Here is a 27,145-nt window from a genome sequence, read left to right as displayed (position 1 = left end):
ACAAGCCCTTAACCTGTGATGGAGTTACATTCCTGGGAAGCCTGTCTTGAGATGAGGCATCAAATGTTGAGCAACTGAAACCTATAACATAAGGGGAGTTATAATACTGGGTAAACCTTTTCCTTAACCAACTCAAAAGTATGGAATATACTTGAAACATGTTAGTTTAAGAGCAATTCAATGTGCTCTCAGCATACAACTTAGACAATATCTATCTAAATCACACTAGAAAATATTATTAAACAATGTATGTGAGTGAATGAGGCCTTTTCTTTGTTCATGACACTTCCTCACTAAAGCAAGAAAGTGCAGAACGATGGGAAAAGAACAGAGAAACTGTGGCAATGGGGCCTTGAGGTGGTCCTTGAGCAGGCTGGGAAGGAGTGAAGTTTACTGGGAGTGAGAAGGTAGAAACTAGGCTTGTCTACACCATCCATAAATTAAATGATTCAACAAATGTTGCCAAATTACATGTAATGCAGACTTTAATCAGTCCTTTACAGCCTTGGGAATTCTAAGTGAAAACACTAGCAGGTGTTCAAGCATGAAACTTCTTTTGGGATTCTTTCACTGTAGAAAGCAAGAGTGATCTTTGGTTACCTTGAACCTAGGAGCAATCTTTTTTTCCCCTTGCTACTGAATGTTCTGGCAAGTACTCTTTTCAAAGTAAGCCAGGATCATCAACACCAAACACTTATTAAGGCAAGTTACTGTCTATTCCAATATTTCTTCTGCGTATACAGACTACAGCCACAAGATTCTCACCATTATCAAACTTATGCACCTTTAGTTCCAAATCTAAAGTAACAGCCTACTGTTGAGTACTTTCTTTTGTACTTTACATATCTTTCACAGGTACAATGAAATCCTACAAATATTTTGGTGCAAGAAATAACTGGTAAAAGCGGAGATGACCATAGCAAGAGTGATAGCTGATCACATGCATTTCTGTTTATAAGGTGAGCCAATGGGCAGGATACACATTGAAATGCATTTTGCCAGTGGATGGGATGGAAATAAGAAAATTATTTTATCATGACATCATTATAAACTGCATAGCGAGTAGAAAAATAACCTCAAATATTTCACTATCAAAAGAATAGTTTGTTCACTAGAAATATGAAGGATTACTTTTAATCTGTTTTAACTACAAATCCTTTCACATATCTTTATTTGAATCTGTAACTAAATCTCAAATGTCATAACTCCTAAATTTCAGATGTTGTTAAATCAGAGGCTCCAATTGCATTATTTTCTGGCCCATATAATTTTGGTCAGCTGATCTGAAGTAACTTTATAACCTAAGAAATTCCACATTCAGGAATTTTCCCAATACATACTGTGACATGGGGAAACAGTGTGGAAGAGTACTGAAGGGAGAGAATAGGGAGAAGAAAGCACAAAATAGAGTATATTAGAGGGGCAAATATTGACAGGAATAATTCAAGACTCTCCTCCCATGGCCGTCACCTTAATGGGAGTTCTTGGAGGGATTGGGCATCTGAGATATACATAGATAGATAGCATTCAAGACTGATAAGATTACAATATAACATTTCTACTGGTTTTCAGACACTAACTACAGGACCTGGATTATCTTTCTGTCATAAAACCATCTACAGTTAACTTTTCAATATTAAACTTGTAAGAAATCCTTGCACCATTGTTCCTTGCTCAGTCAACACTACCGCTTACCCTTTCACTTCATCTCCATTCATGCTATTCATACTGTCCTGTATTCTATATCAAACATTATTCACGTAAACATCGTATATCAATTAATTTTGTTTCTATTAAAGGAAATATTATTGAGCTAGGTCCTAAGGAACCACCAAGCTAAATTCAAAATGACACTTCTATAAGTTGTCTTTTATTCATATGTTCCTGGGCCTACCTCATTACTGAGTCAAATGGCAAGCAAATGTGAAAGGTATAAAAAGACTTTTATATCATGGTCCTGTAAATCATTTATGATTCTAGGTAGTTTCTTATCTCTTTCTTAAAATATATGTGTTTGTACTGACATAAAATACACTCTTCCTCAACAAATTTTAAGTTTAATTATAACTGTAAAAATTGAAAGTTCATAAGGATGAAAAATCTTTTCTCTACCATAGACAGAGCCTTACAGAATCTAAAAGAAAGTGCTTACTCGCTAGGGTGGATTAAAACACAAATTTACGACCCAAAATGAGGTGTATCTAAAGGGATTCACCCATCTGAAACTCAGTGACCATAGAACAACTCGTCCAGGATTAGGACACAAAGGTGATGCAAGTCCAAGCTTCATCTCATTCATTCACTGACCACTGGCACATGGGCTCTGGCCACCTACTGTCTGGAACCAGGTAACTGTCTTTTGAAAAGAATTATGGGAATGGAAGGGACACAAAAATAAATCAATGCTCACAAGTTCTTGACTACATAAGAAATATGGTTTCTGATACTTCAAAACTAACATCTCTCGCTTTATGTACACAGCCCTATGAGAATCTTGGAGCATACATAATACATGAAGGAAGGGAACTTATGAAAGTTTCAGGAAAACTTAAAAGACCTACCTTTAATGACACCTGAACCCAAGTTTGGACCATCCTATCCTGACCATGATATATACAAAGCCTGTGGGAAGTTATGGACCATAAATCTGCTCACAATCTCAAAGTTTCTAAACCAGTTCAAATGATGTAAGCAAAGATCAATTCTTTGAAGCATAAACTTCCAGATACGACTAGGATTGTATCTTGCTAATAAGGGTTTAAAAGAGTCTTGAAGTACATGCAAATGTTCCGCGAAAGTTTCCGTAAGACCAATAAAATCTTTGAGTTTGACTGAACATAAAGGATAACAGTCCTATGATGAATATGTTTTAAGAGTGTTATTAATCCTTTCATTGCAGCAGTCCTAATATCCAATAAACTTTATTTGTGCAGGATACTCTAAAAATTTTTTTTACAATAATTATCTCCATAACTTTGTTATCAAGAATAACAAAAACATACCGGTTATTTTCAAAATAAAATTATATTCAACTCGCGCTCATAAAACAATGTTTATGTGTTGTATATCCTCTAACTTAAGCTGCCCTGCTACCAGGCATATGAGGCATTCCAGTAGTGTCAGGCATACACAGCGAGATGTGTAGTATCTTTTTAATATGTTTTTGTCACAAAAATATATAATTTCTAAGTTATTACTTATACCCATTATATTGTAATAATGTCAGCTTCAAAAACTATTACACACAGTAAAATAAGGGTGCAGATCTTGCATGACCTTCTTGACATATCCAATATGTGGAAAAAACTTAGGCTGTAGCATTTGGTAACTATATAAGGGATATCACTGTAAGTATAAACAGCTCTATATTTCACCTCAAGGCAGTGGCAGAAGACTAAAGAATTCTCATACCATATATCCAAGCTACAGGTACACTAATTTAAAAATATAATGAAGACTTGAGACTGATGTATTTGAAACACAGACAAAAATGCCCCACCAGCCACCAATATGACATCCAAAGATGAAAGTGAAGACACTGGAAGCTAGAATCAAGCAGGTCTACACTCAATCAGTAAGCAAGAGTAAATAAATCACACGTCATTAGTGGTTTGGCAAGTTGCTTTGTGATTGTCCTGTAAATATCTATTGGAAATGCATGTTTTATAATGGTCAGTCATTGAATTGTCATGGATACACTTCTTTTCTGGGGATTAAATGATGGATCAACCAAGCGTGTGCTCTCTCTTGTTCATTGGGCTGTGTCCATTTTTAAAACAAAAAAATACAGAACCTCTTATGATCACAGGCAGTTATCTAAAAGGTTAAGTATCTCAAAAACGTTTATCAAGACTACTCAATCATTAATCTTTTGACTATAAAATCTTTCTCTACTTAATGACTCTACTTACCATTGAGCATATAATACATAACACCCATCAAATGTTACCTGGCATTGGATTTCTTAGATTTAAGAGCTGTAATGCAGGGTTAATTCTATGACAAAATGCTACTACTTTTCTTATATCTTGCTGATAATTTAGCAACAACAGAGAGTAGACTCCATTTTTCTAAAACAAATTTAACAGACTTGTCACCATCTATCTATTTCTCTACCACCTGTTCCAACCTGGAACTCCCTCAAGGAGGTGGCCACAGCAAAAGAGTCTCCATAACTAGTGAACTTGTACAATAAATTCTACTGGTAAAAAAACAATCACAATCTATCAATTTTAGCAAGAGATTTCTAAAGTATTCAGTCAGACAGTGTAAGCAACATTACTCACCTAGTCATTTCACATTTGGCTGGAACGTGACCCCAATTAAGACGCCATATAACAGTTGGTGTGGGAACACCAATTACAAGACAGGTTAATGAGAATGTCTCAGAAACTTGGACCATCTTATTACGAGGTGGAGGCTCAACAACGGTGGGTTTACTGCAACCCTGTTCATCAGTGGAATCTTGACAATCAACCTCTCCATCACAATGGAAAGACTTGGGAATGCACTGGTCACCATTATGACAAGTAAATTCATTGTATCGGCAGGGAGATCCTGCAAAATGAAAATAAAAAATTCATTAAAGCTTGCATACCATTTTTGACACGACAGCATAAGTTTGATGATGATTCATTTAAATCTTAGTGAACAAACATGCAAGCGGATGGAACCATGGAAGCAGAAGTGAGTCATAGGGTGGGGGAGGGGGCAAAAGTTCTGGAAGCACTGAAGAATGTGTGGAAGTCGAGATCATTATCTCAGAAAGCAAAAATGGGTATGTTTGAAGGAATAGCAGTTCCAACAATGTTATATGGTTGCGAGGCGTGGGCTATGGATAGAGTTGTGCGGAGGAGGGTGGATGTGCTGGAAATGAGATGTTTGAGGACAATATGTGGTTTGAGGTGGTTTGATTGAGTAAGTAATAATAGGGTAAGAGAGATGTGTGGTAATAAAAAGAGTGTGGTTGAGAGAGCAGAAGAAGGTGTTTTGAAATGGTTTGGTCACATGGAGAGAATGAGTGAGGACAGATTGACCAAGAGGATATATGTGTCAGAGGTGGAGGGAACAAGGAGAAGTGAGAGACCAAATTGGAGGTGGAAAGATGGAGTGAAAAAGATTTTGAGTGATCAGGGCCTGAACATGCAGGAAGGTGAAAGGCGTGCAAGGAATAGAGTGAATTGGAGCGATGTGGTATACTGGGTCGACGTGCTGTCACTGGATTGAACCAGGGCATGTGAAGCATCTGGGGTAAAGCATGGAAAGTTCTGTGGGGCCTGGATGTGGAAAGGGAGCTATGGTTTCGGTGCATTATTACATGACAGCTAGAGACTGAGTGTGAACGAATGTGGCCTTTATTGTCTTTTCCTAGCGCTACCTCGCACATATGAGGGGGGAGGGGGTTTGTGTGGTGGGGTGGCGATGGGAATGAATAAAGGCAGACAGTATGAATTATGTACATGTGTATATATGTATATGTCTGTGTGTGTATATATATGTATATGTTGAGATGTATAGGTATGTATATTTGTGTGTGTGGACGTGTATGTATATACATGTGTATGTGGGTGGGTTGGGCCATTCTTTTGTCTGCTTCCTTGCGCTACCTCGCTAATGTGGGAGACAGCGACAAAGCAAAATAATAATAAAAAAATATATATATATATATATATTTTTTTTTTTTATACTTTGTCGCTGTCTCCCGCGTTTGCGAGGTAGCGCAAGGAAACAGACGAAAGAAATGGCCCAACCCCCCCATACACATGTATATACATACGTCCACACACGCAAATATACATACCTACACAGCTTTCCATGGTTTACCCCAGACGCTTCACATGCCTTGATTCAATCCACTGACAGCACGTCAACCCCGGTATACCACATCGCTCCAATTCACTCTATTCCTTGCCCTCCTTTCACCCTCCTGCATGTTCAGGCCCCGATCACACAAAATCTTTTTCACTCCATCTTTCCACCTCCAATTTGGTCTCCATCTTCTCCTTGCTCCCTCCACCTCCGACACATATATCCTCTTGGTCAATCTTTCCTCACTCATCCTCTCCATGAGCGCAAACCACTTCAAAACACCCTCTTCTGCTCTCTCAACCATGCTCTTTTTATTTCCACACATCTCTCTTACCCTTACGTTACTCACTCGATCAAACCACCTCACACCACACATTGTCCTCAAACATCTCATTTCCAGCACATCCATCCTCCTGCGCACAACTCTATCCATAGCCCATGCCTCGCAACCATACAACATTGTTGGAACCACTATTCCTTCAAACATACCCATTTTTGCTTTCCGAGATAATGTTCTCGACTTCCACACATTCTTCAAGGCCCCCAGAATTTTCGCCCCCTCCCCCACCCTATGATCCACTTCCGCTTCCATGGTTCTATCCGCTGCCAGATCCACTCCCAGATATCTAAAACACTTCACTTCCTCCAGTTTTTCTCCATTCAAACTCACCTCCCAATTGACTTGACCCTCGACCCTACTGTACCTAATAACCTTGCTCTTATTCACATTTACTCTTAACTTTCTTCTTCCACACACTTTACCAAACTCAGTCACCAGCTTCTGCAGTTTCTCACATGAATCAGCCACCAGCGCTGTATCATCAGTGTGGAAGAAGAAAGTTAAGAGTAAATGTGAATAAGAGCAAGGTTATTAGGTACAGTAGGGTCGAGGGTCAAGTCAATTGGGAGGTGAGTTTGAATGGAGAAAAACTGGAGGAAGTGAAGTGTTTTAGATATCTGGGAGTGGATCTGGCAGCGGATAGAACCATGGAAGCGGAAGTGGATCATAGGGTGGGGGAGGGGGCGAAAATTCTGGGGGCCTTGAAGAATGTGTGGAAGTCGAGAACATTATCTCGGAAAGCAAAAATGGGTATGTTTGAAGGAATAGTGGTTCCAACAATGTTGTATGGTTGCGAGGCATGGGCTATGGATAGAGTTGTGCGCAGGAGGATGGATGTGCTGGAAATGAGATGTTTGAGGACAATGTGTGGTGTGAGGTGGTTTGATCGAGTGAGTAACGTAAGGGTAAGAGAGATGTGTGGAAATAAAAAGAGCGTGGTTGAGAGAGCAGAAGAGGGTGTTTTGAAGTGGTTTGGGCACATGGAGAGAATGAGTGAGGAAAGATTGACCAAGAGGATATATGTGTCGGAGGTGGAGGGAACGAGGAGAAGAGGGAGACCAAATTGGAGGTGGAAAGATGGAGTGAAAAAGATTTTGTGTGATCGGGGCCTGAACATGCAGGAGGGTGAAAGGAGGGCAAGGAATAGAGTGAACTGGAGCGATGTGGTATACCGGGGTTGACGTGCTGTCAGTGGATTGAATCAAGGCATGTGAAGCGTCTGGGGTAAACCATGGAAAGCTGTGTAGGTATGTATATTTGCGTGTGTGGACGTATGTATATACATGTGTATGGGGGGGGTTGGGCCATTTCTTTTGTCTGTTTCCTTGCGCTACCTCGCAAACGCGGGAGACAGCGACAAAGTATAATCAAAAAATAAATATAAAAATATATATATATATATATATATATATATATATATATATCCCTGGGGATAGGGGAGAAAGAATACTTCCCACGTATTCCCTGCGTGTCGTAGAAGGCGACTAAAAGGAGAGGGAGCGGGTGGCTGGAAATCCTCCCCTTTCTTGTTTTTTTTTTAATTTTCCAAAAGAAGGAACAGAGAAGGGGGTCAGGTGAGGATATTCCCTCTAAGGCCCAGTTCTCTGTTCTTAACGCTACCTCGCTAACGCGGGAAATGGCAAATAGTATGAAAAAAAAAAAATATATATATATACATATATATATATTTCTTTCAAACTATTCGCCATTTCCCGCATTAGTGAGGTAGCGTTAAGAACAGAGGACTGGGCCTTTGAGGGAATACCCTCACCTGGCCCAATTCTCTGTTCCTTCTTTTGGAAAAAAAAAAAAAAAAAAAAAAAAACGAGAGGGGAGGATTTCCAGCCCCCCGCTCCCTCCCCTCTTAGTCGCCTTCTACGACACGCAGGGAATACGTGGGAAGTATTCTTAATCCCCTATCCCCAGGGATAATATATATATATATATATATATATATATATATATATATATATATATATATATATATATATATATATATATATATACACACACACATACTGTGGACTCCACCTGTAAGTGATTGCAATGAAAGCAAGAAGTCACCAATGATAAGGCAGAATCATCGTCAATAGACAGACATAAGTACAGTAAACCCCCAATTTAACAGACCCCAATGTAACGGATTTCAGATTAGATGGACTGTTAAATAATAGTACATTAATTGATAATAACAATGATATCAAATAATCTCAAATGCCCCATCATGTGCATTTTATATTGCACTTGCTTTTGGCAGCATGGAGTAGCTTTGCTTTGTTTCGGTCTCAGGGTGCCTCAAGCTATGGTGCAGTCAGGTTGTATATAGAGTATTCCTGTTATTTCAGAATTGTGACTTTACTAAATAATTTTGCAATCCTTACAATTCAAAATGGCATAAAGTGATAGAGGAGTTAAAAGAAAGCATGTGAACTGTATATTGTATATTGCATTAAAAAATGGCCCATAAGTTACATTCAATTTAATGGAATTTTGGCATTAACAGACAACCCTTCCCCCCTTATTAGTCTGATTAATTGAGGGTGTTCAAAAGACAGGTTTTTCACTTCCTCCAAAATCAGTAAATACTCTCCCTTGTCTTTTCTTTTCCCACTTCATAATTCTCTCCATATGGAAATGTTGGGTATGAAATGTCTGAGGACAGCATGTGGTGTGAGGAGAATTGATCAAATAAGAAATGATCGAGTATGAGGTAGGTCTCATAGTAAGAGAAATATATATATAAAAGAGTTGAAACGGGTGTGTTGAACTGGTCTGGAAACATAAAAAGGAAGAGTGAGGAAATGACAGAGGGTATATAGAAAAGTGGAGAGATCAAGAAAAAGGGGGATATCAAGGATGATGTAGAAGAATAGAGTGAGAGATGCTATGAAGGTTTGAGGTCTGAACAGGCAAGATGGCATGAGGCATGCAAAGTAAAAGCAAATAAAAGCAATGTGGTATACAGGAAAACAACATGCTATCAATTCGCAGAACCAGGGGAAATGAAGCACTTTAAGGAAAATACAGAAAAGTCTGTATGGCCTATTTGTGGATAAGGTATTCTGGTTTTAGTGTATTATATGACTGCTTAAGAAAGAATATGAGAGAATGAGACCATTTCTTTGTTTGCTCCTGGAGCTACCTTGATAACATGGGAAATGGCAAACAAGTATGACTGAAAGAAAAGGTCTACAATTTTCAGCTTAACATTTTCATAATTCATCAGTTCAGCTACTTCTTATCTTTATCGAAGTGCTAGTGAATCAATCATTGTGTCATATCAGTTCTCTTTGTCTACTCACTGTATGGCTGGTCCCATCATCAAGCAACAATTCAAATCTTCCTGCCTATGTTTAAAATCCCAACTGGTTTTTGCTTCCACCAATTAACCATAAATATCACTAGCAACCTACTGTTACAAATAGAAAAAAAATGCTATCTAGCTATCTATCTATATCTCTGATGCACATTCCCTTCAGGAACCCCCATCAAGGAGTGGCCACAGCAAAAATTTCAACTTATCACTGACCTTACATGCCTCCCTCACATACATCATTCCATGCATTCTTCCACTATTTCTCTCCCTCCAGTATTCCTCCACCCACTAGCCCATGTCACAGGTCGTCTTCCTCTTACACTAACCCCTTTAATTGTACTATCATACATTCTCTTTGTAAACTCCCAGTCTTACATTCTTTCCACACACCCAAACCACCTCAAAGTATTATGTTTCACCAATTTTACCACTTCACAATTCATTCCCCTTGCATTCCCTGCCATACTACATCACTCATATGCCCCTTCATTTTTTTCTTCATTCCATTAAGTCACACCACATGCTCTTCTCAAATAACCAATTTCTACAGTCTGGATTCTTGACCTCTGTGATTCATTCCATGTCCATGTTTCAGCTGCATAGGTCAGGGTTGGGAGGACTATGTTGTCCCTTAATCCTCCCTTCACTTCCATACTCATACCTCTACCCTTTATTGTTACATTAAGGGATGCAATGACTCTTCCATCCTGCACCACTCACTCTCTCATCCCTCCTTCCATATCACCAAACTTACCCAAGACAGCTCCTACATACCTATTTTCTCACTTCTTCCAGTCTTTCTTCCCCTATATCCAAAGAACAATTCAGAACACTTTCTTCTTTCCTCTTTCACATGTGGCATTCCTCGCAAGAAGGGGTGATTAGGGGCCAAATATTATGGGGCTACCCATTATACTAAGAACAGCACTAAATATATGCTGTATGCTGAAGTTATAGTGAAGTTTTACTAAGAATGTTGGATGATCTTCGAATGGTGAGCAATTTTTTTATGAAAAAAATGAACATGACTGAAACTTATGTTACGTAACTAAGAGACCTCGATACTATGACAAAGGTAGGTGGGGTTGTTTCTACTGTACTTATTCACATATCTTTACCTATGTTTCAACTATAATAAAATGCACAGATGTTGTGACTGAATAGCTGCTTTCTACAGATGAGGCAGAAATGATTAAATTATACATATACACATTTAAACTATCATTCATTCAATTCACATAAAAATTTCATAAATGCAAGGAATATCTTGGTAAAAGAAATGTGTTATATCTGTATATCTTATGAAATAAGTGTTAAAATGTTTGGCAGAAGTTTTAAGCAGACTGAGACCCTGGCAGAAGTTTTAAGCAGAATGAGACCCCTCACCCTGAGAGAGTGGGTGAGTCACCTGGTCTTACATCTCAAGTGTTAAAGGGCTGAACTAAGCAGATAAGCATAAAAGATAAAATACTGAGGGGTCTGTGGGACTTGGCTATGGACAGTAGGCTCTGTTTTGGTGCATCATACAATAATGCAAGAAATTTATGCAAGTGGAGCAACTATGTTTCCCTACTCCCATCTCCCAAAAGCAGGTAAAGTAATTAGGCATGCAAGTGGAGCAACTGTGTTTCCCTACTCCCATCTTCCGAAAGCAGGTAAAGTAATTAGGCATAACAAAAAAGCATAAAAGATAATCAGCATGTCAAATCAAAATCGATACCTAGAATGACCTGAACTGTCAGAGAAATATTTTGACAAGTGTCTCTGAATGACAGTAAGTTCCATATGGGTGGCCTTTGAAAGAAAGCTTTCACTCCGATACACCAAACAGCTATAATAGCAATCTTCCCTGCTAAACTAAAAGCTAAACATATAGAACTTTATGAATCACAGCAGCAATCAGGTAGTTTTAAGGTACAGATATAAAAAGGAAACTTGAGGAGTATAAAGCCAACATAATAAGGGAGTCAGAAATTACTAGGAACAAGACAGGAATTAGTTTTCCACTTACCAGGTGGATTGGTAGTACAACCCTGCTCATCAGAATTATCCCCACAGTCATCATCTGAATCACATACCCATGTTTTAAGCATGCATTTCTTATTATCACACTGGAATTCATTTGGCTCACAACCTAATGGACCTGTAAAAGCAAATAAATTTACTGTACATAGATATACTATATATATATATATATATATATATATATATATATATATATATATATATATATATATATATATATATATATATATATAAAGAAAAAATGTAGATGAAAAGGATCAAATTGTATATCTACATACTAAATACTTTTCCACTATAATGATGTTCTCAAAAAAAAAAAAGTAACCCTAAGAATTATAAGAAATATAAACATAATGACTACTTACTGCATCGCATTTCATCTGAAGCATCACTGCAGTCAAAAACTCCGTCACAAACTTTATCTTTATCAATGCACTGACCATTCATACATGTTGCCTCTTTTGTACCACAGACTGGTTGAGGTAATTGGGTAGGCACCACATCTGTTGTGAATAAACATAAGTGGAGAAATGAAAACCATACACAAAATAAAACAATGTCTCAAACCAAGCAACCAAACTATTTATTAATGCACTATGACTTCAAGTTTACACCTGTTTGAATACTGATACATGTATCTGTATATCTCAATATAACTCATTTGAGTTCAGTGTATATGATTTATATTTTTGTTCTTTATAGCTCCTCATCTTTTTCCACCTTGATGAGGTTGTGTGTCAAGAATGCACAACTAAGCCTGTATTATGCTTTAACTGCTGCCATCTGCCTCAGTGAGGTAGCATCAGGAATAGGTGGAAGAAAAACAGAGGAAGAATGTATGGAATAGTGTATGCAAGGAAGGCATGTTAGGAAGGGGATAAGTGGAGACACTCTACCCGTGGCTACCCCTTGATGGGAGTTTCTGGAGGGAACAGGTGTCATAGATATAAATAATAATTACATAGATAGATAAATAGACAGACTAACATGAATGTTCAAAATATCATATATAATACAACACTTAGAGGTGATGCATGGTAAACAAGGAAGTTAAAAGAGTGGACATGACACAGGAAAAATGAAAGTATGAAATGGTTTTCATACTTTAAAAACTATATTTCTCTTACATCAAATCAATAAGGATGAAGACCTTAAAATTAAAGTTATTTTGTCATTGCAGTATACTCACCACAGTTGTGCCATCAGGTGAAGCAATGAATATATAAAAGATTTATTAGGTTTGAATATGGAGTAAAAATCTTATGACTGTCATGATCATAAAAGTTAAGCTATTTCTATAAAGATGAAAAAGTAATTAACTGTTTATTTACGGTCATCTATCAACGAAGAAAAAAGTTTTTGAAAAAACATCTTGAACTATCTTTCCAAACTATCTCTATCATACAAGCTAATAACAATACCTATCTATCTTTTGTCCACACTTGTGATCACTCGTGAAACCATTTCTTAAAAGAGATCTGCATCTTGGATTCAATGAGGTACAAAATGCTTACAGTATTAAGAAATATATCAATGAATTAACAGCAATTAAGAAATATATCAATTAATTAACATATACAAAATATATAATTCAGCACAGCCAGGATGCATGGAATACTACTGCTCAACATTTTTGTTTGGAAGTTCCAGTAGATTGTAACTTATAAGGCAAGCCCATCAGAGTGTTGTATGGTTTCCTCTGAACCATAATAAATGTTCTTTGATACACATGAAAATCCAGCCAACATGTTATCCTTGCCAATCACTGGAAGGCAGCACTTTGCTTAGATTTCTTAGCCCGGCCAATGTTAGGATGCAACTGTCCAGAAAAAACAAACTAGCTTGGGTATGGATGCATGATGAAAGATTATCAGCATCCAAATTTGACATTCTAATCCTGAGAATATATTCTCAGTAAATCAAATAATCAGATAAGGATCTATGACTCATAGTCTCTCTTCTGTCTAATGGAGGGTTAATCATAATATGAGCTACTGTCTCAAGCACTTCAATGACACTTACAAAAAAGGAATCTTTGAAAGAATTCAATGAACATTCAGCTCAGGAAAAGATGCATATTTTCAACACAAAAGTACTTGAAATTTCAATCATCATCTTGCAAAATTTATCTATCTGTCTATCTATATCTCTGATGCCCATTCCCTCAGAGAACTCCCTCAAGGGAGTGGCCACAGCAAAAGAGTTTCCATAAGTGGTGAACTACAGTGCCGCTTCTTAGCCTGTAATGCCTCACCCTTAACAGGCCATGGGTATAGGGTATACAATGCAGTCAGCCTGAGTAAATTTCAGCACATTCACGAATCTGAATATTCTCCAAAGTCTCAAATTTGGCAGCTTTGGGGTCAAGCAGTTACCAGGTTTCAGCCTTATTTCCTTGCTTTTTGCTTTTGATATTGCCAGAAACTTTACAGCTAACTGCATATAAAACAAACTGCAGAGTTTTCATTTGCAATAAACATATCTATATAAGTTATAACATTAAAACTGTAATTATCTGCTGTATTTACCAGCATATTTTTGCTTTTTCCTGTCCCAAAATGCACATGTAGTCCAAATTAGTGATACATGTTCACTTAGTTCAAGTGCTGGGGGTAGCATTTGAATCAGCTGAGGCTGACAGTGAGTAAATGTTTGTGTCATCTTACTGTGATGAGTTGCTATTTGCTAGTGAAAGAGAAAAGCAAGGTGTATGGTCAGTACTTATGGGGAAGGAGTGCAAAGGATTGGGGGATGTATGAGAGAAATTACAGATCAAGAAGGTGTATGGGTTGAAAAAGAAGGCAAATGAGAGTTGGAGTGAGTGATTATAAGTAAACTTGAGGGGGTATACAATAATGTTTTGGAAAGTGGTTAAATGAGTGTCAAAAACAAGAGAACAGTTTTGCACACTTCTATGTTACAAAGCACTAAAATGAGACCCAAATATCCAGAGCCGAGCATTGCCAATTACTCTACAGTGCAACATGACTGCTTCACTCAACCAAGTTCAGCCCAAAGATAGTATGTTACCTCCATGTACCATATCATTCCAATTCATTTTATTTCATGCATGCCTCTCATCCTTCTGAATGTTAAAACCCAGATACCCTAAGGTTTCTTTCACTACATCTATCTTCAGCTTGGTCTCCTCCTTTCCCAGACTCCTTTTGGTCACACATGTAAATCTTCCTCCTTTCCATATGCCCAACCTATTTCAACATGCCCTTGTCAACCCTCTGAATATGACTGCACTCTCTAGCACACCTCTCTGAACATTTTTCCTTACACAAGAAGATGAGGGCAACAAATTTTGTATCAAAATTAAGAGAGCTGAGTCAAGGGGAAAGGCTAGAGGCCTTAAATTTGCCCACCAAGAAAGGGAGAAGAGTGAGTGGTGACCTGATCACAACCTCTAACTTTTTCAACCAGACTGATGACATAAACAGTGATCATAACTTTGAGATGTACAAATAGTAAAACCAATGAGTGTAACATGAAACATGCAAGATATTTGTCAAAAAGATGTAAATAAGTACTTTTATGGTTTGTGGTATAGGAGTGGTGGATCACTGAAACAGATTAAGCAAGAATGTGGTAAATTTGGACATCCCATATCATTAGAATTTAAAAGGTTGAACTATAGCACAGAATGTTCAAGACTTGGGGGCCATATGATTGTGTAATTACATCACACATCATCCTCAAGCATTTCATTTCCAACACATGTAATATCTTCTTTTCCCTTAAGAGTCTAAGGCTCACACTCATATGACAATTTCTGATTTGCTTCAGGTTTCTCCCATTAACCTTATAAGAATTATACAAATACTAAAAATACTACCTAAAGCACAATTCGGTTTTAAATCACGCAGAAGTCAAAGAACATTCATCAAGATACAAAATATAACTCTAGTTCACAAGGATGGGATGATGGCAATGACCAACAACATGAATGGTGTATATCACACGTATGTCACACACCGTATATTTCTTACAACTCCTGCTGAGGTTTCATTTTGTAACATCTATCTAATACAGTCTGATATCTGCATTGTAAACACTTAAGTATATTTTGGTTTACCCTGCATTTTGTTTATGTGCATTTTGCAAGCATGAACAAACAGCTAAAATAACACCCTCCCAATTAATAATACAAAGGCTGTTTGCTTTGTAGATGACAAAAGGTTTTGCCATATATTTTGTGATTTGCATAGTATCTATTAAAAACTGGCACACAGTGATGACATCAGAACTTCTCCACATTTATGTTTAACTGGCTGTAGGCTCTGGTTTGAAGTGAAGTTTGGACTTTAACATTTCAAGTGGTGTGTTTGAGCCATCATTATGAAAAAAGACTTTTGATGTTCAAAAATAAGCAAAGCAAGGGTAATTTGTATCTTCAAAATGTAATCTAAAATTATAACAATCATAGCACAATCCTAGCCTTTAAGATTAGGCAGAATCTGTAGGTAGCAAACTCAATTCTGTTTGGCCAAAAAGTAATCACGTAACTTTCCATGTTATAAAATATATGTTTTTCTATAAATGGCCTGCAATACAGAGACCTCCCGCTTTATGAGAGTAACATTCTTGAAAATGACTGCATAAATAACATAATGAAAGTAATATAGATTATAGCGTTGCATTATTAATACGACAGAACCAAATGATATACCAGTAAAAAACTAAAGTGTATTCATACTAAGAAATATGGTATGGCAGGGAATGCAATGGGGATGAACTGTTGAGTGCTAGAATCGGTGAAACATAATACCCTGAGGTGCTTTGGGCATGTGGAAAAAATGCAAGCTGGGGAATTTATAAGGATAGTGTATGATAAAGTGGGTTGATGTGTGATGAAGATCACTTGTGAAAAGGGGAAACATAGTGAAAGAGTACTGAAGGGAGAAAAATTGAGGAAGAATCCACAGAATGATGTGTGCGAAGAAGTCATGTGCGGACAGGGATAAGTGGAGACTCTTTTGTTATGGCCATCCCCTTGATGGGAGTTCCTAAAGGGAATGAACATTAGAGACATAGATGGAAAGGTAACATACACACCGTACAAATAATTATATCAACAATATCAGAAAATAACAAACTCTGAATCCTAATGCAGTCTTTCCTTCAAAGAGACTGTACATTCTCAGAGACATTTTCTTCCAAAATAATCCTGTCTCATCCACATCAAAAATTTAGAAGAATCACTACATTCCTCAACAATGGTCTTGAAAGTTTCCAAGAAATTTTCAGCAACAACAACATAGCATTAGCAGCCTCACCAGTCATCTTGATGTCATAATTGTGGCGTTTTGTTAAATTTGTGAACAAATCAGGGCTTTCTTGAAATGCTTTCGCTGCTCCTTCTTCCACTTCCAAGTCATCATATACACTCCGGGCCTTTGTTTGCATCACAAGCATCCTCATGAGAACATTCTCATACATTTGGTGTTCAATTCATGTGCTCAAAATTCATTCTATTCTCTCCATAATCGTACTTCAGGAATATGAGGTCTTAGATACACTGATTTATGTTCCACTCTTGGCACTCCCCTTGATTTTCTCTGCACTATAACAAATGGCCCATAAGGTAGATCCACTAAGTCCATGGCCACGCTTAACATCAGTTGTTTGTTCACCCTCTCACAATGTTTGAGCACATCCATCTAAACATCAATGGAGATAGCTTTAAGCTTCTTAACACCAGTGATACCTGGGGAACCTAAAAGAAGCTTTCATGGCATGATGTATGGGGCAAAACACATGCAATATATATAGTATACTGCACCACAGAATACTCTAGCATTCTGTAACCATAGACTGTATCTATACCACCTGTACACGTGCTTGCAGCACAGTGCCAGCAACACTATATCAATGCACAGTCAGCCCAATGATGATCATGTTATTCCAAACTTAAGTTTGTGTAAATTGAAAGAGGTGCATATGGTCCATGTGTGTTATTCTAAAAATGGTGTAAATTGAATATGAGTAAATTGAAAGGTACTTGTATCTTGAAACAGATCAATGTAACTGATGAATCAGTTTCTTGGCTGCAACAGAGATAGCTTCCTCTCAGTGGAATGATGAAGTTAAATCTGGTAAGCAACGGTAATGTGAGACTGCCTTGATACATTTAAGTCAACTCAATCAAAACTTATGACTGCCAAGAGGCAAGTATATGAGGGGTAAGGTTACCACTACGTTAGGTAATTAAATTTCCCATCTGACAGGTGCTTGTGCTGCATTTTCTTATAAAACATATACATTTGTTTATTGTGTATATGTTAAATATCTATAATCTCTTCTATTTTGTATCATAAACCTTAAACTATTTCCTACCTTTAAATTAAAGTATATAAATGGTACTGATATTCAACCTCTGGAAACATGAGCTATATGGTTATATCTAGAACAAAATTACAATTAAGAATTAGGGCAAAGTTAATCTTTTTGATCTCATATACCAAAATTATGCCAAACGTGAGGATTCTGATGGAGTGTTCATGCTTCGAATGATATATATTCATACACTTAATATAATTAATGAGATTATCTAACTATTTTACAGTCATTCAGCAATGAAAATACTAAAAACAAAGAGTGATCTACTTCACACAGATACCTGAGACACATGTAAATCGTGGAACATACTTAAAGCTGATTCCATTACATTCAGATTCTATGACACCTGGTATTCTGTTGATGCTATGAAAATTTCTGGAAGTGGATTCCTTTGGTTCAATCACAGATTCAGACACATGGTGAGTAAGTGACCAAGATCTAAGGAAAGGAGGAAGGGAGGGTAATGACTTGAGCACATGGGATGGAGTTGGATTTATCAAAAAATTCTGTGAGGAAAGGGCTTGTGCATCTTGAGAAGGATGTCGTTGTGGATACTGAAAGGAATCAAACAAAGATATAGGAGAAAGGAGACGATGATGGAAGAGTGCTTGACTAGGTGGGGCATCTACTTCCGGTAAGGTTTGTTCAAGCAGGGTCAGGCCATGGGACGCTACTACATTCCGTGCAGCATGGACAAGGAGAGAGAGGATATTAGTGTTAAACAATTAGGACTCACTGAACTCATGCTCATATATATAATAATCATTATAACACCCAAACATCCCTTTTATGGAGTTCCTGCAGCTCTAAGGCTCCGCTCCACAAGGGTGACTTTTAACTAGCAGCATAACTACTTACAAGGAGAGTCTAATGAAACCTACCTTTATCTACCTATCTATCAATCTACATATATATATATATATATATATATATATATATATATATATATATATATATATATATACATATATATATATATATATATATATAAATGGGAACATCTGTGAAAGGGGCAGGGGGGGGGTAATAACAAGTAGTGAAGAAGTGAGGAGATGGAGTGAGTATTTTGAAGGTTTTTTTAATGTGTTTGATAATAAATTGACCTATGTAGGGTGTTTTGGTTGGGGTGGTGTGCGAAGTGAGAGGGTAGGGAAGAATGGTTTGGTAAAGAAAGAAGAGGTAGTGAAAGCTTTGCAGAAGATGAAATCCAGCAAGGTGGTGGGTTTGGATGGTATTGCAGTGGAATTCATTGAAAAAAAGGGGATGACTGTGTTGTTGATTGGTTGGTAAGGATATTAAATGTATGTATGGATCATGGTGAAAAGCCTGAGGATTAGGGAAATGCATGCATAGTGCCACTGTACAAAGGCAAAGGGGATAAAAGTAAGTGATCAAACTAAAAAGGCATAAGTCTGCTGAGTATTCCTGGGAAATTATATGGGAGGGTATTGATTGAAAGGGTAAAAGCATGTACAGAGCATCAGACTGGGAAAGGGCAGTGTGGTTCAGAAGCGGTAGAGGATGTGTGGATCAAGTGTTTGCTTTGAAGAATGTATGTGAGAAATACTTAGAAAAACAGATGAATCTGTATGTAGCATTTATGGATCTAGAGAAGACATATGATAGGGTTGATAGAGATGATTTGTGGAATGGAAGGTTTTAAGGGTATATGGTATGGGAGGTAAGTAGTTAGAAGCAGTGAAAAGTTTTTACAATGGATGTAAGGCATGTGTACGAGTAGGAAGAAAGGAAAGTGATTGGTTCTCACTGAATGTCGGTTTGCAGCAGGGGTGTGTGATGTCTCCATGGTTGTTTAATTTGTTTATGGATGGGGATGTTAGGGAGGTGAATGCAAGAGTTTTGGAGAGAGGGACAAGTATGCAGTATGTTATGGATGAGAGAGCTTGGGAAGTGAGTTGTTGTTCGCTGATGATACAGTGCTGGTGGATGATTCATGTGAGAAAATGCAGAAGCTGGTGACTGAGTTTGGTAAAGTGTGTGAAAGAAGAAAGCTGAGAGTAAATGTGAATAAGAGCAAGGTTATTAGGTACAGTAGGGTTGAGGGACAAGTCAGTTGGGAGGTAAGTTTGAATGAAGAAAAACTGGAGGAAGTGAAGTGTTTTAGATATCTGGGAGTGGATTTGGCAGCGGATGGAACCATAGAAGCGGAAGTGAATCATAGGATGGGGGAGGGGACGAAATTTCTGGGAGCGTTGAAAAATGTGTGGAAGGCGAGAACATTATCTTGGAAAGCAAAACTGGGTATGTTTGAAGGAATAGTGGTTCCGACAATGTTATATGGTTGCAAGGTTTGGGCTATAGATAGAGTTGTGTGGAGGAGGTAGGATGTGCTGGAAATGAGATGTTTGAGGACAATATGTGGTGTGAGGTGGTTTGATCAAGTAAGCAATAATAGGGTAAGAGAGATGTGTGGTGATAAAAAGAGTGTGGTTGAGAGAGCAGAAGAGAGTGTTTTGAAATGGTTTGGTCACATGGAGAGAATAAGTGAGGAAAGACTGACCAAGAGGATATATGTGTCAGAGGTGGAGGGAACGAGGAGAAGTGGGAGACCAAATTGGAGGTGGAAAGATGGAGTGAAAAAGATTTTGAGTGATCGGGGCCTGAACATGCAGGAGGGTGAAAGGCGTGCAAGGAATATAATGAATTGGAACGATGTGGTATACCGGGGTCAACGTGCTGTCAATGGATTGAACCAGGGCATGTGAAGCGTCTGGGGTAAACCATGGAAAGTTTTGTGGGGCCTGGATGTGGAAAGGGAGCTGTGGTTTTGAAGCATTATACATGACAGCTAGAGACTGAGTGTTGTCAATTTGTTGTCTTTTTCTAGTGCTACCTTGCGCACATGCAGGGGGAGGGGGTTGTCATTTCATGTGTGGCAGGGTGGTGACTGGAATGAATAAGGACAGACAGTATGAATTATGTTCATGTGTATATATGTATATGTCTGTGTGTGTATATATATGTATACGTTGAGATGTATGGGTATGTATATGTGCGTGTATGGACGTGTATGTATACACATGTGTATGTGAGTGGGTTGGGCCATTCTTTCATCTGTTCCCTTGTGCTTCCTCGCTAACACGGGAGACAGCGACAAAGAATAATAAAAAAATGAAAAAAATAAATATATATACATATTCCTATGAGTCCACGGGGAAAATGAAACATGATAAATTCCCAACTGCACTTTCGTGTCATAATCATATCATCAGGTAAGAAACGAGAGAAATACAACAGTCAGTTGATATACATCGAAGAGACGAAGCTAGGTCGCCATTTGGTAAACATGCCCCCTTCACTGATGTTCTCATATATATATGTATATATATATGTATATATATATATATATATATATATATATATATATATATATATATATATATATATATATATATATATTCATACATACATATTCACCATTTACCGCGTTAGCGAGGTAGCGTTACAAACACAGGACTGAGCCTAAGAGAGAAAATTCTCACTTGCTCCCTTCTCTGTTACTCCTTTTGGAAAAGTAATAACTGAAGGGGATAATTTCCAGCCCCCACTCCCTTCCCTTTAAGCCTTTTTACGACATACAGTGAATGTATAGATAAAGAGAAAGATAGATAGTTAGATTGATAGATATATAGATAGAGAGATATAGGTAGGTTTTATTGGACTCTACTTAACCTAACCTAACAAACTTGTCTCTCTGCACTGCTGAACCTATCAATCTTGCCTTTATTCACATTTACTCACAACTTCCTCCTTTCACACACACTCCCAAACTCAAAGCAAACTCCTGCCATTTCTCTCTCAAATCTGCTATCAATGATAATTCATCAGCAAACAACAAATGATTCATCACAGATCCCTTTTCCTCTTACTGACTACATACCTGCCCCTTTCTTCCTCCATCACCACACCATCCATAAACAAAGCAGAACCATGGTCATATCACACATCTCTGTTACACACCCATTTTCACCTGAAACCACATCCTTCAATGTGCCAACTCACATTCCTCTATACCTACTTTTATACCAACTTACTCTGATGACATTCCCTACCACACCGCATATCTATAATACCTTCCATAAAGCATCGCTATGAATGCTGTCATATGCTTTCTCTATATCCATTAATGCCACATACAAATCTTTCCTTCTAAGAGTGCTGGAAGTAAATAATCATATAAATAATATTTAGAAATCTTATATTTAAAAATAGACTTTTGCCAAATATGCAATTCCTGAATACCTATATCTAACAGTGACAGTGAAAGTAGGTGGTGGTGTCTTGCTTTCTGTTAAAGCTCATCTTATCCATATGCTAAAAAATGAAAAAATGTTGTAGCTGTTGAAAAAATCAACTTCATTTATTGTGGAAATCAAAGATAACTTTCACAAGAAAATATCAGTAAGATTAGTTCATAGGCTCCCAGCACATACACCAGAGATAGGCTCCCAACACAAACACCAGAGATGGACAAAAGACTTTATAATAAGTGAGTAGAAATCCATAATAAACATGATCTGATCATAGTGGGAGATTTTAACATACCATTATCTAAATGGGGAGAATCCCTTTCATGTAGTTCTAGGTGTAAGCTCTACCTAAATTCACTGGTAGGGCCCTAATACAATTAATTTAGAAACCTATTCACAATGAGAGCATCTTAGATTTAGCTCTAGTTACAAATGAAAATCTTGCTAACAATGATAAAGATGGAGGAAAGTCTGGTAAAAGTGATCATTGTCAAAGTGCTTCTGAGTTGACTTTAAAAATAGCTTGTAATACTAGTCAATGTGAGGGCTGCAAAAAATGCCAGATTTAAAAATTGCATAATTCAGTGATCTATATATTACTTGTGACGTCCATATCTGGGATGATAAAATTAATGTGAACAATAAGGACATAGCTATGGAAAGCTTTCTAAGAAGTGGATGTAACATGTAACAATGTATACTAAACAGTTTTTTCCAAAATAAAGTTAAAATGGTGGACCAATGAAATAAAGAAGTGCGTGCTGTCTAGGAAAGTAGCATATAAACTCATGAGACCAATAACCAACATGAGAAAGGAAATTATGAAACTCTGCATAGAGAAACTAATAAACTTATGCATGAAAGAAAATTTAGTATCAAGTGCACACTGCTGAGAATACCAAAAAACAAACAAGCCTGATAAGCTTTCTGATTATCTTAGAAGCAGAAGAGTTATTACCTAGTCAATTGGTCCATTAATTATGAAAATGGTAATTTGGTTCAAGAAAATGAAGCTTTGGCAAAGATTCTAAATGAAAATTTTGCATCCATATTTACACATGAAAACATGACTAATGTCTTAAATTCAGTTCCACTGCTTACAGTAGAAAATGTTTTGTGATATTAACATAAAAGTTGAAGGTATACTACTAGAAGTAAATGAAATGAAAGTAATCAAAATGGCAAGCCCAGTTAAATTTTACCTGATGACAATAAAAGGGGTGAAAAATGAGATAGTTAAACCCCTGAGTGCTTTTCTCAATGTCACTTTCTACGGGGAAAGTTCCAGAGAAATGTGTCTGTCATGTAATATTAAAAAAAGGCAATATATCCCTGCCCACAAATTATTGTCCAATTAGCTTTATGACCATAGATGGCAAACTTATGGAAACCATAATTCATGGTAATACCGAAAACCATTTTGAGTACCATCAGTTGATGAGCAATTCTGAGTTTGGTTTTCCAAAATATTCGTCATGTCTGATATGTCTGCCTGATTTCTTTTGTGATACAATCAAAATGAATGATGACATTAAATCAAGCAATGTGATCTATTCAAAAATCATAAAATGAATTTGATGAAGTTCATCAATGACTATCAAGTTAGTTAAGTCACAAGGTATAGATGGGGGTCACACTTTGGTGGTTAGGAAATTCCTTGGTTGGCCACAGACAAAGATTAGTGATTTAAAGTCAAGGATAAGAATGTTTAGAAGTGACAAATGGTATGCCACAAGGATCAGTTCTTTATCTCATATGTATTAATGATAATGGGGTGCAATGTAAGAGATCAAAATTCACTGAAAGTATCAAATTGGAAATCAATCTATGATGGAAATCAAATGTCTGCAGCTCCAAACAAATGTAAATAAATCACTGAACTGAGGCTATTGATGGCAAATGAATTCTATTTTGATAAGCACAAAGTTTTTAAATATCAGTAGTAAAAACAAAGAATGCAAGCTACAGTATGATTTCTGTTAAGCTACAAAAGGAATCTTGAGGAAAAAGACTTAGGTGCAACAATCTCAGGTGACCTAAAGCCAAGCAAGTAATGCACAAAAGCAGTAAAAAGGGCTAACAAAATTCTTGGATTTTTTGGTAAGACTTCAGATCTTAAATCTAGGGAAATTATCCTCACTCTTTACAAGTCAGCTTGAATATTCTGTTCAGTTTTGGTTGCCCCACTGGAAAAAAGACAGACAGAGTAACAAGCTACCAAGACAATTCTCAGATATAAAACAAGTCCTATGAGAGCTGACTATATGGCTCAAATCTATTTCTGCTTAGGAAACAAAAAGTTAAGAAATCATCAAATCCAAGAATTCAAAACTATCAAGGGCTTTTATACACTCAATCTAACAAGCTACATAAGGATAGCTTCATCTGATTTCACTCAGAGTATGGAATACAAATTTGTGGGCAAACATATGCTTCAAATGAGGAGAAATACTTTTTCTTCAACAAGATTGTTAACATACAGAATGATCCGCCCATGAAAATGGCTGAAAGTAGTACCAAAGATATGTCTAAGTACACAACTGATAAACATTTTGCTTACAATATATGACTGACATGGTTTGTGCCTCCTAAGCAACAAGAGAACTTTATAGTTGTTTTTCTCTTTCAAATATCTGCATGCCTATCTATTCTTATTACCCTAGTCTATGAATTTCTCTTTTCCTCCACTATCATAATCAGTCACTTTAGGAACCAATGGTCTGTTGCTGTTTGCATCCCTTTGTATTTCTCATACTTTTTTCAAAACAAAACACATGATCAATACATACTCCACCACTCCTGAGACAACCTTGTTCCTCCCCAGTCTGATGCTCTATGCATGCCACCACACTCAATAATCTTCCATACAACTTAGGGGACACTCAAACTTATAATGAAAAGGTAAGAGAGATGTGTGGTAATAAAAAGAGTGTGGTTGAGAGAGGAGATGAGGGTGTGTTGAAATGGTTTGGACACATGGAGAGAATGAGTGAGGAAAGATTGACAGAGTTTATATGTGTCAGAGGTGGAGGGAACAATGAGAAGCAGGAGACCAAATTGAGGAGGAGGGATAGAGTGAAAAAGATTTTGAGTGACCGGGACCTGAACATACAGGAGGGTGAAAGGCATGCAAGGAATAGAATGAACTGGAACGATGTGGTATACTGGGGTGGACGTGCTGTCAATGGACTGAATCAAGGCATGTGAAGCATGTGGGGTAAATCATGGAAAAGTCTGTGGGGCCTTAAATCCCGATTAACTTGTCTCTCAACTCTATTGAACCTAATAACCTTGCTCTTATTCCCATTTACTCTCAACTCTCTCCTTTCACACACAATTTTTTTCTTCTTTTTCATACTTGATTGCCGTTTCCCATGTTATATTTCTTTTTTCTTTCATGCTTGTTTGCTATTTCCCCTGGCTGCTTCATATGCCTTGGTTCAATCTAATAACAGCAGGTTCCCCTCTTTGCAACATTTGCAACAATGCATTCTATCCCATGCACGCTTAATTTTGTGCATATTCAGGCCATGACCGCTTAAATCCTAATTTACTCCATTCTTCCATCTCTAATTCAGTTTCCTTATTCATGTCCCCTCTACTTCTGACATATATGTGTATCATCTTTGTCCACCTCTCCTCATCCAGTCTCTCCTCATGTCCAAGACATTTCAGCACATCCTTTTCGGCTATCTCAACAATAACATTACCCTAACATTTCCTCAATTAACCATTCTCACACCACATATTATCCTCAAATATTTTACATCCAACACATTCACCCAATTTTGTACATTCTCATCTACAGCTCATGCCTTGAATATATAGATTATCCGGACTACTATACCTTCAAATATACCTCTTTTCACACATTCCTCAATGCCTCCAGAATCTTCACCCCTAACTCACCCTATGACTGACTTCAGCTTCCATGATTCCATTTTCTGCTTTGTCTACTCCCAGGTATCTTAAATACTTCACTTCCTCCAAGTTCTCTCAAGTCAAACTCACATATATATCATACTTTAGTTTTCCGTATGATCTCGAGATAGCCCTTTGTATAGAGCTCCTGCAGCTTCAAGGCCATGTCCCATTCAGAAGGTGAAAAGATGGACTCTTTTGGAAGTGAGAAGTTCCTCAATGAGACTATAACCCATTGGATCAACAACATTGATACAGCCTCTTCAAAAGTCACTTATCATTTGCAGTGTAACTACAAACAAGCAGAGTCCAGTAATATCCACACATATAATGAACAAATACACAAAAAATTCTCTTAAATGAGGAAGAGCACATTCATTGGAAGTAACAATCTTTGTCATGAAGAACTATTTACCAATAAAACATCTAAAATTACCACTGAACAAAAATATGAAACATATACTATTACTCTGAAAGATAAACACTAAAAACTTACATGGAGTTACTCTCAAGTAAACGGGTTGCCTTCTTCCTGGGGCTGTTGGTGACACATTTTGTGCCTCGCAGTAATATGTACCAGAATGTTCTACCTGAAAAAGTTAGAATTATTGATTTTAGATTTTGATTAAGGGTCATCAAAAAATGTATCACACAGGGCAGAACATAATATAAGGTGCCTTATCTCAAAGGTCCCAACTTATCCCCAATAATTAGCTTTAAGATCTTTTTGAAGGAGCAAGTATCACGAAATTTAAGGGGGAATAAGAATGTGTTTCTGAGGGATGTTAATGATGTGAGCAGAAACAGAACAATTGGGAGCATCAGTAAAGAGATCATGTGAGAATTTTGGAGGACTGCTGAATGTATCAAATTACAGGGAGGGAGATGTGGGTTGTTTTCAAAATGTGGTTACATGAAGTAAGAGAGTCATGGCTAGTGGTTTGGTGAAAACAAATGAGGTGGTGAAATCCTTTTGTAAGATGAGAAGTGGCAAAGCAGCAGGAGTGGATGGGATTGCTGATGAATTCCTTACAAAATTCTGTGTTGTTGATTGGTTGGTTGGCTAGGGATTCAATGTATGTTTAGCTCATGGTGAGGCTGTGAGGACTGGCAGAAGTG

General features: G+C 37.4%; 1 protein-coding gene across 2 annotated transcripts in view; it reads right to left on the bottom strand.

Annotated features, from left to right (window-relative positions):
• Positions 1 to 27,145, bottom strand: part of LOC139748046 (uncharacterized) — a 538,085-nt gene that overhangs the window by 7,519 nt on the left and 503,421 nt on the right. For both annotated transcript variants that reach the window (XM_071660616.1, XM_071660617.1), the window contains 4 exons: positions 26,523 to 26,616; positions 11,855 to 11,992; positions 11,476 to 11,607; positions 4,287 to 4,557 (listed from right to left, as the gene is read on the bottom strand). In XM_071660616.1, the coding sequence (XP_071516717.1) occupies positions 4,287 to 4,557; positions 11,476 to 11,607; positions 11,855 to 11,992; positions 26,523 to 26,616 (635 nt within the window). The remainder of the gene's footprint in view (positions 1 to 4,286; positions 4,558 to 11,475; positions 11,608 to 11,854; positions 11,993 to 26,522; positions 26,617 to 27,145) is intronic.

Source organism: Panulirus ornatus, chromosome 72 (genome assembly GCF_036320965.1).
Source record: "Panulirus ornatus isolate Po-2019 chromosome 72, ASM3632096v1, whole genome shotgun sequence".
NCBI classification, from domain to species: domain Eukaryota; kingdom Metazoa; phylum Arthropoda; class Malacostraca; order Decapoda; family Palinuridae; genus Panulirus; species Panulirus ornatus.
This window is presented reverse-complemented; position numbering and strand designations above follow the sequence as displayed.